At 44.5% G+C, this 15,202-nt stretch overlaps 2 protein-coding genes across 2 annotated transcripts in view; one reads left to right on the forward strand and one right to left on the reverse strand.

Annotated features, from left to right (window-relative positions):
- Positions 1 to 15,202, forward strand: part of LOC139272598 (ALK tyrosine kinase receptor-like) — a 1,661,561-nt gene that overhangs the window by 642,398 nt on the left and 1,003,961 nt on the right. The gene's annotated exons all lie outside the window — the stretch shown is intronic.
- The window catches only part of LOC139272856 (caspase-2-like), an 81,490-nt gene that overhangs the window by 60,126 nt on the left and 6,162 nt on the right, over positions 1 to 15,202 (reverse strand). Inside the window, exon 3 of the mRNA XM_070888968.1 lies at positions 12,519 to 12,739. Within this exon, the coding sequence (XP_070745069.1) occupies positions 12,519 to 12,739 (221 nt within the window). The remainder of the gene's footprint in view (positions 1 to 12,518; positions 12,740 to 15,202) is intronic.

Here is a 15,202-nt window from a genome sequence, read left to right on the forward strand (position 1 = left end):
ATACCTTCAGGAGGTATTCTCACACCAAGAGCCTACCTTCAGGAGGTATTCTCACACGAAGCCGACCTTCAGGAGATATTCTCACACTAAGCCTACATTCAGGAGGTATTCTCACACTAAGATCCTACATTCAGGAGGTATTCTCACACGAAGCCTACCTTCAGGAGGTATTCTCACACTAAGCCTACATTCAGGAGGTATTCTCACAGTAATCCTGTCTTCAGGACGTATTCTCACACTAAGAGCCTACCTTCAGGAGGTATTCTCACACTAAGCCTACATTCAGGAGGTATTCTCATACTAAGCCTACCTTCAGGAGGTATTCTCACACTAAGAGCCTACATTCAGGAGGTATTCTCACACTAAGAGCCTACATTCAGGAGGTAATCTCACACGAAGAGCCTACATTCAGGAGGTATTCTCATACTAAGCCTATCTTCAGGAGGTATTCTCACACTATGAGCCAACATTCAGGAGGTATTCTCACACTCAGAGCCTACCTTCAGGAGGTATTCTCACACTAAGCCTACCTTCAGGAGGTATTCTCACACTAAGAGCCTACCTTCAGGTGGTATTCTCACACTAAGCCTACCTTCAGGAGGTATTCTCACACTAAGCCTACATTCAGGAGGTATTCTCACTCTAAGACCCGACCTTCAGGAGGTATTCTCACACTAAGCATACCTTCAGGAGGTATTCTCACACCAAGAGCCTACCTTCAGGAGGTATTCTCACACTAAGCCTACCTTCAGGAGATATTCTCACACTAAGCCTACATTCAGGAGGTATTCTCACACTAAGAGCCTACATTCAGGAGGTATTCTCACACGAAGCCTACCTTCAGGAGGTATTCTCACACTAAGCCTACATTCAGGAGATATTCTCACAGTAATCCTGTCTTCAGGAGGTATTCTCACACTAAGAGCCTACCTTCAGGAGGTATTCTCACACTAAGAGCCTACATTCAGGAGATATTCTCACACTAAGAGCCTACATTCAGGAGGTAATCTCACACTAAGAGCCTACCTTCAGGTGGTATTCTCACACTAAGCCTACCTTCAGGAGGTATTCTCACACTAAGCCTACATTCAGGAGGTATTCTCACTCTAAGACCCTACCTTCAGGAGGTATTCTCACACTAAGCATACCTTCAGGAGGTATTCTCACACCAAGAGCCTACCTTCAGGAGGTATTCTCACACTAAGCCTACCTTCAGGAGATATTCTCACACTAAGCCTACATTCAGGAGGTATTCTCACACTAAGAGCCTACATTCAGGAGGTATTCTCACACGAAGCTTACCTTCAGGAGGTATTCTCACACGAAGCCTACATTCAGGAGGTATTCTCACAGTAATCCAGTCTTCAGGAGGTATTCTCACACTAAGAGCCTACTTTCAGGAGGTATTCTCACACTAAGCCTACATTCAGGAGGTATTCTCATACTAAGCCTACCTTCAGGAGATATTCTCACACTAAGAGCCTACATTCAGGAGGTATTCTCACACTAAGAGCCTACATTCAGGAGGTAATCTCACACTAAGAGCCTACATTCAGGAAGTATTATCACACTAAGCCCACATTCAGGAGGTATTCTCACACTAAGCCTAACTTCAGTAGTTATTCTCACACGAAGAGCCTATATTCAGGAGGTATTCTCACACTAAGAGCCTACATTCAGGAGGTATTCTCACACTAAGCCTACCTTCAGGAAGTATTCTCACACTAAGAGCCTACCTTCAGGAGGTATTCTCACACTAAGCCTACCTTCAGGAGGTATTCTCACACTAAGCCTACATTCAGGAGAAATTCTCACACTAAGCCTGCCTTCAGGAGGTATTCTCACACTAAGAGCCTACCTTCAGGAGGTACTCTCACACTAAGCCTACCTTCAGGAGAAATTCTCACACTAAGCCTACATTCAGGAGGTATTCTCACACTAAGAGCCACCTTCAGGAGGTATTCTCACACTAAGCATACCTTCAGGACGTATTCTCACACTAAGAGCCTACCTTCAGGAGGTATTCTCACACTAAGCCTACCTTCAGGAGGTATTCTCACACTAAGCCTACCTTCAGGAGGTATTCTCACACTAAGAGCCTACATTCAGGAGGTATTCTCACACTAAGCCTACATTCAGGAGGTATTCTCACACTCAGCCTATCTTCAGGAGGTATTCTCACACGATGAGCCTACATTCAGGAGGTATTCTCACACTAAGAGCCTACCTTCAGGAGGTATTCTCACACCAAGCCTACCTTCAGGAGGTATTCTCACACCGAGCCTACCTTCAGGAGGTATTCTCACACTAAGCCTACCTTCAGGAGATATTCTCACACTAAGCCTACATTCAGGAGGTATTCTCACACTAAGAGCCTACATTCAGGAGGTATTCTCACACGAAGCCTACCTTCAGGAGGTATTCTCACACTAAGCCTACATTCAGGAGGTATTCTCACAGTAATCCTGTCTTCAGGAGGTATTCTCACACTAAGAGCCTACCTTCAGGAGGTATTCTCACACGAAGCCTACATTCAGGAGGTATTCTCATACTAAGCCTACCTTCAGGAGGTATTCTCACACTAAGAGCCTACATTCAGGAGGTATTCTCACACTAAGAGCCTACATTCAGGAGGTAATCTCACACTAAGAGCCTACATTCAGGAGGTATTCTCATACTAAGCCTATCTTCAGGAGGTATTCTCACACTATGAGCCTACATTCAGGAGGTATTCTCACACTCAGAGCCTACCTTCAGGAGGTATTCTCACACTAAGCCTACCTTCAGGAGGTATTCTCACACTAAGAGCCTACCTTCAGGTGGTATTCCCACACTAAGCCTACCTTCAGGAGGTATTCTCACACTAAGCCTACATTCAGGAGGTATTCTCACTCTAAGACCCTACCTTCAGGAGGTATTCTCACACTAAGCATACCTTCAGGAGGTATTCTCACACCAAGAGCCTACCTTCAGGAGGTATTCTCACACTAAGCCTACCTTCAGGAGATATTCTCACACTAAGCCTACATTCAGGAGGTATTCTCACACTAAGAGCCTACATTCAGGAGGTATTCTCACATGAAGCCTACCTTCAGGAGGTATTCTCACACTAAGCCTACATTCAGGAGGTATTCTCACAGTAATCCTGTCTTCAGGAGGTATTCTCACACTAAGAGCCTACCTTCAGGAGGTATTCTCACACTAAGCCTACATTCAGGAGGTATTCTCATACTAAGCCTACCTTCAGGAGGTATTCTCACACTGAGAGCCTACATTCAGGAGGTATTCTCACACTAAGAGCCTACATTCAGGAGGTAATCTCACACTAAGAGCCTACATTCAGGAAGTATTATCACACTAAGCCCACATTCAGGAGGTATTCTCACACTAAGCCTAACTTCAGGAGGTATTCTCACACGAAGAGCCTATATTCAGGAGGTATTCTCACACTAAGAGCCTACATTCAGGAGGTATTCTCACACTAAGCCTACCTTCAGGAGGTATTCTCACACTAAGAGCCTACCTTCAGGAGGTATTCTCACACTAAGCCTACTTTCAGGAGGTATTCTCACACTAAGCCTACATTCAGGAGGTATTCTCACACTAAGAGCCTACCTTCAGGATGTATTCTCACACTAACCCTACCTTCAGGAGGTATTCTCACACTAAGCCTACATTCAGGTGGTATTCTCACACTAAGCCTACCTTCAGGAGGTATTCTCACACTAAGCCTACATTCAGGAGGTATTCTCACTCTAAGACCCTACCTTCAGGAGGTATTCTCACACTAAGCATACCTTCAGGAGGTATTCTCACACCAAGAGCCTACCTTCAGGAGGTATTCTCACACTAAGCCTTCCTTCAGGAGATATTCTCACACTAAGCCTACATTCAGGAGGTATTCTCACACTAAGAGCCTACATTCAGGAGGTATTCTCACACGAAGCCTACCTTCAGGAGGTATTCTCACACTAAGTCTACATTCAGGAGGTATTCTCACAGTAATCCTGTCTTCAGGAGGTATTCTCACACTAAGAGCCTACCTTCAGGAGGTATTCTCACACTAAGCCTACATTCAGGAGGTATTCTCATACTAAGCCTACCTTCAGGAGATATTCTCACACTAAGAGCCTACATTCAGGAGGTATTCTCACACTAAGAGCCTACATTCAGGAGGTAATCTCACACTAAGAGCCTACATTCAGGAAGTATTATCACACTAAGCCCACATTCAGGAGGTATTCTCACACTAAGCCTAACTTCAGGAGGTATTCTCACACGAAGAGCCTATATTCAGGAGGTATTCTCACACTAAGAGCCTACATTCAGGAAGTATTATCACACTAAGCCCACATTCAGGAGGTATTCTCACACTAAGCCTAACTTCAGGAGGTATTCTCACACTAAGAGCCTACCTTCAGGAGGTATTCTCACACTAAGCATAGCTTCAGGACGTATTCTCACACTAAGAGCCTACCTTCAGGAGGTATTCTCACACTAAGCCTACCTTCAGGAGGTATTCTCACACTAAGCCTACCTTCAGGAGGTATTCTCACACTAAGAGCCTACATTCAGGAGGTATTCTCACACTAAGCCTACATTCAGGAGGTATTCTCACACTCAGCCTACCTTCAGGAGGTATTCTCACACTAAGAGCCTACATTCAGGAGGTATTCTCACACTAAGAGCCTACCTTCAGGAGGTATTCTCACATTAAGCCTACTTTCAGGAGGTATTCTCACACTAAGCCTACCTTCTGGAGGTATTCTCACACTAAGAGCCTACCTTCAGGTGGTATTCTCACACTGTGCCTACCTTCAGGAGGTATTCTCACACTAAGCCTACATTCAGGAGGTATTCTCACACTAAGCCTACCTTCAGGAGGTATTCTCGCACTAAGAGCCTACATTCAGGAGGTATTCTCACACTAAGAGCCTACATTCAGGAGGTATTCTCACACTAAGAGCCTACATTCAGGAGGTATTATCACACTAAACCTACATTCAGGAGGTATTCTCACACTAAGCCTACCTTCAGGAGGTATTCTCACACTAAGAGCCTACCTTCAGGAGGTATTCTCACACTAAGCCTACCTTCAGGAGGTATTCTCACACTAATCCTACATTCAGGAGGTATTCTCACACTAAGAGCCTACCTTCAGGATGTATTCTCACACTAAGCCTACCTTCAGGAGGTATTCTCACACTAAGCCTACATTCAGGAGAAATTCTCACACTAAGCCTGCCTTCAGGAGGTATTCTCACGCTAAGAGCCTACCTTCAGGAGGTACTCTCACACTAAGCCTACCTTCAGGAGAAATTCTCACACTAAGCCTACATTCAGGAGGTATTCTCACACTAAGAGCCTACCTTCAGGAGGTATTCTCACACTAAGCATACCTTCAGGACGTATTCTCACACTAAGAGCCTACCTTCAGGAGGTATTCTCACACTAAGCCTACCTTCAGGAGGTATTCTCACACTAAGCCTACCTTCAGGAGGTATTCTCACACTAAGAGCCTACATTCAGGAGGTATTCTCACACTCAGCCTACATTCAGGAGGTATTCTCACACTCAGCCTATCTTCAGGAGGTATTCTCACACGATGAGCCTACATTCAGGAGGTATTCTCACACTAAGAGCCTACCTTCAGGAGGTATTCTCACACTAAGCCTACCTTCAGGAGGTATTCTCACACTAAGAGCCTACCTTCAGGTGGTATTCTCGCACTAAGCCTACCTTCAGGAGGTATTCTCACACTAAGCCTACATTCAGGAGGTATTCTCACTCTAAGACCCTACCTTCAGGCGGTATTCTCACACTAAGCATACCTTCAGGAGGTATTCTCACACTAAGAGCCTACCTTCAGGAGGTATTCTCACACTAAGCCTACCTTCAGGAGATATTCTCACACTAAGCCTACCTTCAGGAGGTATTCTCACACTAAGAACCTACATTCAGGAGGTATTCTCACACTAAGCCTACATTCAGGAGGTATTCTCACACTGAGCCTACATTCAGGATGTATTCTCACACTAAGCCTACCTTTAGGAGGTATTCTCACACTAATCCTACATTCAGGAGGTATTCTCACACTAAGCCTACATTCAGGAGATATTCTCACACTAAGAGCCTACCTTCAGGAGGTATTCTCACACTAAGCCTACCTTCAGGAGGTATTCTCACACCAAGCCTACCTTCAGGAGGTATTCTCACACTAAGAGCCTACATTCAGTAGGTATTCTCACACTAAGCCTATATTCAGGAGGTATTCTCACACTCAGCCTACCTTCAGGAGGTATTCTCACACTAAGAGCCTACATTCAGGAGGTATTCTCACACTAAGAGCCTACCTTCAGGAGGTATTCTCACACTAAGCCTATCTTCAGGAGGTATTTTCACACTAAGCCTACCTTCAGGAGATATTCTCACACGAAGAGCCTACCTTCAGGAGGTATTCTCACACTAAGCCTACCTCCAGGAGGTATTCTCACACTAAGCCTACATTCAGGAGATATTCTCACACTAAGAGCCTACCTTCAGGAGGTATTCTCACACTAAGAGCCTACCTTCAGGAGGTATTCTCACACTAACCCTACCTTCAGGAGGTATTCTCACACTAAGCCTACCTTCAGGAGGTATTCTCACACTAAGAGCCTACATTCAGGAGATATTCTCACACTAAGCCTACATTCAGGAGGTATTCTCACACTAAGCCTACATTCAGGATGTATTCTCACACTAAGACTACCTTCAAGAGGTATTCTCACACTAATCCTACATTCAGGAGGTATTCTCACACTAAGCCTACATTCAGGAGATATTCTCACACTAAGAGCCTACCTTCAGGAGGTATTCTCACACGAAGCCTCCCTTCAGGAGGTATTCTCACACTAAGAGCCTACCTTCAGGAGGTATTCTCACACTAAGCCTACATTCAGGAGGTATTCTCACACTAAGCCTGTCTTCAGGAGGTATTCTCACACTAAGAGCCTACCTTCAGGAGGTATTCTCACACTAAGCCTACATTCAGGAGGCATTTTCACACTAAGTCTGCCTTCAGGAGATATTCTCACACAAAGAGCCTACATTCAGGAGGTATTCTCAAACTAAGCCTACATTCAGGAGGTATTCTCACACTAAGAGCATACATTCAGGAGATATTCTCACACTGAGAGCCTACCTTCAGGAGGTATTCTCACACGAAGCCTACCTTCAGGAGGTATTCTCACACTATGAGCCTACATTCAGGAGGTATTCTCACACTAAGCCTACATTCAGGAGGTATTCTCACACGAAGCCTGTCTTCAGGAGGTATTCTCACACTAATAGCCTACCTTCAGGAGGTATTCTCACACTAAGCCTACATTCAGGAGGTATTCTCACACTAAGCCTGCCTTCAGGAGGTATTCTCACACTAAGAGCCGACCTTCAGGAGGTATTCTCACACTAAGCCTACATTCAGGAGGTATTCTCACACTAAGCCTACATTCAGGATGTATTCTCACACTGAGCCTACCTTCAAGAGGTATTCTCACACTAATCCTACATTCAGGAGGTATTCTCACACTAAGCCTACATTCAGGAGATATTCTCACACTTCGAGCCTACCTTCAGGAGGTATTCTCACACTAATCCTACCTTCAGTAGGTATTCTCACACTAAGCCTACCTTCAGGAGGTATTCTCACACGAAGCCTACCTTCAGGAGGTATTCTCACACGAAGCCTACCTTCAGGAGGTATTCTCACACTAAGCCTACATTCAGGAGGTATTCTCACACTAAGCCTACATTCAGGAGGTATTCTCACACTAAGCCTACATTCAGGAGGTATTCTCACACTAAGCCTACCTTCAGGAGGTATTCTCACACTAAGCCTACATTCAGGAGGTATTCTCACACTAAGCCTACCTTCAGGAGGTATTCTCACACTAAGCCTACATTCAGGAGGTATTCTCACACTAAGCCTACCTTCAGGAGGTGTTCTCACACTAAGCCTGCATTCAGGAGGTATTCTCACACTAAGCCTACATTCAGAAGGTATTCTCACACTAAGCCTACCTTCAGGAGGTATTCTCACACTAAGCCTACATTCAGGAGGTATTCTCACACTAAGCCTACATTCAGGAGGTATTCTCACACTATCTGGCTTCCTCATCAGCTGCAATCAGTGCCAAGTTAAAAAAAACTTTTAAAATTTTATTTTTGAATTTTTTTAACGTAGCAGGGAGCAAATAAGGAGTCAATACTCTACCAGTATTAAAATTTGATTGGCAGGCTCTTGAAATGCCACAGAGAGTTTATCAGATGAGATGATGAGCGATGTTGGTATGGTTCTTAATGAATACTTTGCATCTGTTTTCACAAAGGAAAGGGGAAATGCAGACACTGCTATCGAGGAGGAGTGTGAAATTATGGATGAAATAAACATAGTGAGAGAGGAGGCATTAAGGGGTTTAGCTGTTTTGAAAGTGGAAAAGTCCCAGGCCTGGATGAAATGCATCCCAGGCTGTTGAGCGAAGCAAAAGTGGAAATAGCAGCGGCCTTGACTATCATTTTCCCTTGCTTTTTGTGGTATACATCAATGATCTAGATTTGAATATAGGAGGTATGATTAAGAAGTTTGCAGCTGACACTAAAATTGGCTGTGTGGTTGAAAATGAAGAGGAAAGTCATGGACTGCAGAAGGATATCAATCTAATGGTCGGGTGGGCAGAACAGTGGCAAATGGAATTTAATTTGGAGAAGTGTGAGGTAATGCACTTGGGGAGGGCTAATAAGAAAAAGGTATACACATTAAACAGTAGGCCACTTAGAAGTGTAGATGAACAAAGAGACCTTGGAGTGTTTGTCCGCAGATCCCTTAAAGTAGCAGGCCAGGTGGATAAGGTGGTTAAGAAGGCATACGGAATGCTTGCCTTTGTTGGCCGAGGCATAGAATACAAGAGCAGGGAGGTTATGCTTAAATTGTATAATACTCTGGTTAGGCCACAGCTGGAGTACTGTGTGCAGTTCTGGTCGCCGTGTTATAGGAAGGATATGATTGCACTGAAGAGGGTGCAGAGGAGATTTACGAGAATGCTGCCTGGAATGGAGAATCTTAGCTATGAGGACAGATTGGATAGGCTGGGTTTGTTCTCCTTGGAACAGAGGATGTTGAGAGGAGACCTCATTGAGGTGTATAAAATTTTGAGGGGCCTGGATATAGTGGATAGCAAGGGCCTATTTTTCTTGGTGGAAGGGTCAATTACAAGGGGGCATAGGCTTAAGGTGGTTGGTGGAAGGTTTAGAGGGGATTTGAGGGGAAGCTTCACGCAGAGGGTTGTGGGGGTCTGGAACTCACTGTCTGGAAGGGTGGGATAGTCAGAATCCCTCACCACATTTAAAAGAATGCTTGGATGGGCACTTGAGGTGTCGTATAAAACGGAAAAGAGTGACTAAAGTAAATGTTGGTCCCTTAGAAGATGAGAAGGGGGATTTAATAATGGGAAATGTGGAAATGGCTGAGACCTTAAACAATTATTTTGCTTCGGTCTTCACAGTGGAAGACACAAAAACCATGCCAAAAATTGCTGGTCACAGGAATGTGGGAAGGGAGGACCTTGAGACAATCACTATCACTAGGGGGGTAGTGCTGGACAGGCTAATGGGACTCAAGGTAGACAAGTCCCCTGGTCCTGATGAAATGCATCCCAGGGTATTAAAAGAGATGGCGGAAGTTAGAGCAGATGCATTCGTTAAATCTACCAAAATTCTCTGGACTCTGGGGAGGTACCAGCAGATTGGAAAGCAGCTTATGTAACGCCTCTATTTAAAAAAGGGGGCAGACAAAAGGCAGGTAACTATAGGCCGGTTAGTTTAACATCTGTCGTGGGGAAAATGCTTGAAACTATCATTAAGGAAGAAATAGCGGGACATCTAGATAGGAATAGTGCAATCAAGCAGACGCAGCATGGATTCATGAAGGGGAAATCATGTTTAACTAATTTACTGGAATTCTTTGAGGATATAACGAGCATGGTGGATAGAGGTGTACTGATGGATGTGGTGTATTTAGATTTTCAAAAGGCATTCGATAAGGTGCCACACAAAAGGTTACTGCAAAAGATAAAGGTACGCGGAGTCGGAGGAAATGTATTAGCATGGATCGAGAATTGGCTGGCTAACAGAAAGCAGAGAGTCGGGAAAAATGGGTCCTTTTCGGGTTGGAAATCGGTGGTTAGTGGTGTGCCACAGGGATCGGTGCTGGGACCACAACTGTTTACAATATACATAGATGACCTGGAAGAGGGGACAGAGTATAGTGTAACAAAATTTGCAGATGGCACAAAGATTAGTGGGAAAGCGGGTTGTGTAGAGGACACAGAAAGGCTGCAAAGAGTTTGAGATAGGTTAAGCGAATAGGCTAAGGTTTGGCAGATGGAATACAATGTCGGAAAGTGTGAGGTCATCCACCTTGGGAAAAAAAACAGTAAACGGGAATATTATTTGAATGGGGAGAAATTACAACATGTTGCGGTGCAGAGGGACCTGGGGGTCCTTGTGCATGAAACTCTTTTGGAGTTTACCTGTAAAACATAAACATTAATCGGTGCCACCCGACCTGGATGACACACCAGACATTTACAAGGCCCCCTTTTTTTTTTTTTTGGGTTTTTTTTTTGTGTTTTTCTTTTTTTGGGGGGTTTTTTTTGGGCACAAAAACATATTTTTTCTCCAAGTGCCCCCTATAAAGGGGAGGGGGACACTAAAAGCACCGGCAATTAAAACAAATTAACTTAAAAACATAAAATCAAATTAAAATTTGGTTGCCGGGTGTGATGATGCACTCCAGTTGTGCATGAATCCCAAAAAGTTAGTTTGCAGGTGCAGCAGGTAATCAGGAAGGCGAATGGAATGTTGGCCTTCATTGCGAGAGGGATGGAGTACAAAAGCAGGGAGGTCCTTCTGCAACTGTATCGAGTATTGGTGAGGCTGCACCTGGAGTACTGCATGCAGTTTTGGTCACCTTACTTAAGGAAGGATATACTAGCTTTGGAGGGGGTACAGAGACGATTCACTAGGCTAATTCCGGAGATGAGGGGGTTACCTTATGATGATAGATTGAGTAGACTGGGTCTTTACTCGTTGGAGTTCAGAAGGATGAGGGGTGATCTTATAGAAACATTTAAAATAATGAAAGGGATAGACAAGATAGAGGCAGAGAGGTTGTTTCCACTGGTCGGGGAGACTAGAACTAGGGGGCACAGCCTCAAAATACGGGGGAGCCAATTTAAAACCGAGTTGAGAAGGAATTTCTTCTCCCAGAGGGTTGTGAATCTGTGGAATTCTCTGCCCAAGGAAGCAGTTGAGGCTAGCTCATTGAATGTATTCAAGTCACAGATAGATAGATTTTTAACCAATAAGGGAATTAAGGGTTATGGGGAGTGGGCGGGTAAGTAGAGCTGAGTCCACGGTCAGATCAGCCATGATCTTGTTGAATGGCGGAGCAGGCTCGAGGGGCTAGATGGCTTACTCCTGTTCCTGATTCTTATGTTCTTATGTTCTTATGTTCTTATCGGAACTGATCCAGAGTCGATAGACTGTTGGAAAATGATCACCAATGTATCCAGTCGTTCTATGGCCACTTCCTTAAGTACTCTGGGATGCAGACTATCAGGCCCCAGGGATTTATCGGCCTTCAATATCATCAATTTCCCAAACACAATTTCCTGCCTAATAAGGATTTCCTTCAGTTTCCCCTGCTCACTAGACCCTCGGTCCCCTCGTATTTCGGAAGGTTATTTGTGTCTTCCTTCGTGAAAACCCGTGCGGAGAGTTAAATAAATTGGGGCAGGTAAGTACATCTGAGGCCATTTGGCCTGGGATAGGGGCGGGAAGCGGAGAGGACCTGGACCTGAACTAAGCAAGCCTTTGGGAACAGACTTGCAAAACCATCCTTCATTCGCACAATTAAAATAAGAAGAACTAAAAAATGAAAGTCCTACCTTCAGCATCAAACTGCAATTCACCTTTCTGCCCTCGGCCCACACGCAGGAGAACTCACAGAGCTCACCGGCAGGCAGCAGAACTCACAGATCACATCAGGAGGCCACTTGGCCTGGGCTAGGGGCGGGAGCGATCGAACTGGCCCGCATCGGGATACAAAAGGAAACAAGGTTGAAATAGGGCAGGGATAGGTTGGATGATCGGGGGTTCATTGAGGACAAATGCACATTGGAAGTAAAAATAGTAAGCACTTAAACCCACTCCATTGATTTGTCTTGCAAGTTAAATTAAGGAAAAATACTTTTATGAAGATTTTGACATTGTACAGTCCTTGGCCTACTCCTGCACCTATTTTCTATGTTTCTATGTTTCATCCCATAAACATGCCAAAGAATATTGCAAGATGTTTTAAGACACAAACTGTGGTATTTCTCTTTTGACGTTGATGAACTTCAGCCTTAAGTAACAGACATTTTCAATTGAAACTTCAAGAAAAAGACTTTGAGAAAGAGCTGTAAGGCAGGAGTTACCTTGGAGCTGTTCCCGCTAAGCACCTGTATCTTCACCAAAAGTACAGTGGAACCCTCGTTTACAATCGCATCAACTTGCAAATGGCCGATTGCCAACCCGCAGCGCGACTGCACATGAGCGGCCATCACTTTTCTCCACTGCACATGTGCAGACGTCCCGGCACATTTTCCAGCGCAGAACGCAGGCTCCACCTCCCGAGTCGACTGGCCACGCTGCGCGACTGCAGTAAAGAGGCCAGACAGCGGCCAAAGTTGGAACATTTTTTTTCCGCAGCATCTCCAGACCTACTTAAGCGGCACAACTCGGGCAAGTAAGCCGACAAACGGGCTCGGCCAAAATTGAGTCCATAGTCTTAGAATAAGGGGCTGCCCATTTAAAACTGAGATTAGGAGAAATTTCATCTCTCAGAGGGTTGTAAATCTATGGAATTCTCTGCCCCAGAGAGCTGTGGAGGCTGGGTCATTGAATATATTTAAGGCGGAGATAGACAGATTTTTGAGCGATAAGGGAGTAAAGGGTTATGGGGAATGGGCAGGAAAGTGGAGCTGAGTCCATGATCAGATCAGCCATGATCTTATTGAATGGCGGAGCAGGCTCGAGGGGTCAAATGGCCTACTCCTGTTCCTATTTGTTATGTTCTTATGTTCTCTTGGGCAGCAGCTCATTGATGAGAGCTTCAGTTGAACAATCCCTGTCCCTCAGCATTAACAATCACCAACATCTGTTCCAGTCCATCTGCCCTCCAATAAACAGCCTCTGCCTAAAGACTAATATTGAAATCCACGTCACCTGGCACACAAAGATTTCTAAAAGGTTTACTATTTTACTGGCTAAAAATATCTGCACACTAATTATCACCCAGGCATAAGCCCATTGTCCCTGTTTTAAGTGATTGCTTATATACTCTACTGCTGCTGTGAGGTGCTCCCGCAGTGACTTCAGCATGGGGAAAGCTTCCATAGCTCAGACAGGGCTTGAGATGGTTGTGTTCAGCAATCTCTAGGAGCTCGGGCCTGTATAGTTTTCAGAAGCATGAAGACTTGCTGAATTTTCCTCTCAATAGCCCATGGATGCTGAGTGCAAAATTGTAGCATTCCACGATCAGCTATCTCAGAGAGTGAACTTGAGTTCTTCCAAAACTGATTATCTCGGTATCACATTGGATGGTATACAAAGCTACCTAAGCCATTAGGGAGCTCTAAGCATTGGATAATGAAATCTGAAAGTGCAGCCTGGAGCATTCCTTTGAACAGTTACAAAAAAAAAACTTGATCTACAAATATGCGGAAACAGAATGTCAGCAGATAGGAAGAAATGTGCAAATGATGGTTCTGCAGGGACTTTGAGCCATATGGTGCTTTTGATTTGTCAAACCATTCAATATTGCTGCTGCTGAAGTCTCAAAAAGGAACTTGATCTTTTAAATACCAATGTAATTTTTTGTCATTAAAAAAAATATATAGCTGTGCAATATAGCATGATTTAACTCGTATCAGTTCTTGGTCCTGCTGTCATGTTGCAAATATTAGACAAGAAATAAAACATAGTAGGACAAAAAAGATTATTAATACAGCATCCCACAACATAATGCATTTTGTATATACAGAGACAAATGGGGTTTTTGTTCCGTTCAGATGTTCCCGGGGAAACTGCTGTAAGATGAAGTATGGTGTCAGAGAGATGTGCCAGCTCAATGTAAAGGGCCCCAGCTCATAATCAAGGAACAACTCACTTATTTATGCCTGGTGATTGCATAGAAACATAGAAACATAGAAAATAGGTGCAGGAGTAGGCCATTCGGCCCTTTGAGCCTGCACCACCATTCAATAAGATCATGGCTGATCCTTCACTTCAGTACCCCTTTCCTGCTTTCTCTCCATACCCCTTGATCCCTTTAGCCGTAAGGGCCATATCTAACTCCCTCTTGAATATATCCAATGAACTGGCATCAACAACTCTCTGCGGTAGGGAATTCCAGAGGTTAACAACTCTCTGAGTGAAGAAGTTTCTCCTCATCTCAGTCCTAAATGACTTACCCCTTATCCTTAGACTATGTCCCCTGGTTCTGGACTTCCTCAACATCGGGAACATTCTTCCTGCATCTAACCTGTCCCGTCCCGTCAGAATTTTATATGTTTCTATGAGACCCCTCTCATCCTTCTAAACTCCAGTGAATACAAGCCCAGTCGATCCAGTCTCTCCTCATATGTCAGTCCTGCCATCCCAGAAATCAGTCTGGTGAACCTTCGCTGCACTCCCTCAATAGCAAGAATGTCCTTCTTCAGATTAGAAGACCAAAACTGAACACAATATCCCAGGTGAGGCCTCACTAAGGTCCTGTACAACTGCAGTAAGACTTCCCTGCTTCTATACTCAAATCCCCTCTCTATGAAAGCCAACATACCATTTGCCTTCTTCACCGCCTGCTGTACCTGCATGCCAACTTTCAATGACTGATGTACCATGACACCCAGGTCTCGTTGCACCTCCCCTTTTCTTAATCTGCCACCATTCAGATAATATTCTGCCTTCGTGTTTTTGCCACCAAAGTGGATAACCTCACATTTATCCACATTATACTGCATCTGCCACGCGTTTGCCCACTCACCTAACCTGTCCAAGTCACCCTGCAGCCTTTTAGCATCCTCCTCACTGCAGAAATACAATGAGGTACCAATTCCTA

Source organism: Pristiophorus japonicus, chromosome 9, assembly GCF_044704955.1.
Source record: "Pristiophorus japonicus isolate sPriJap1 chromosome 9, sPriJap1.hap1, whole genome shotgun sequence".
Lineage (NCBI taxonomy): Eukaryota > Metazoa > Chordata > Chondrichthyes > Pristiophoridae > Pristiophorus > Pristiophorus japonicus.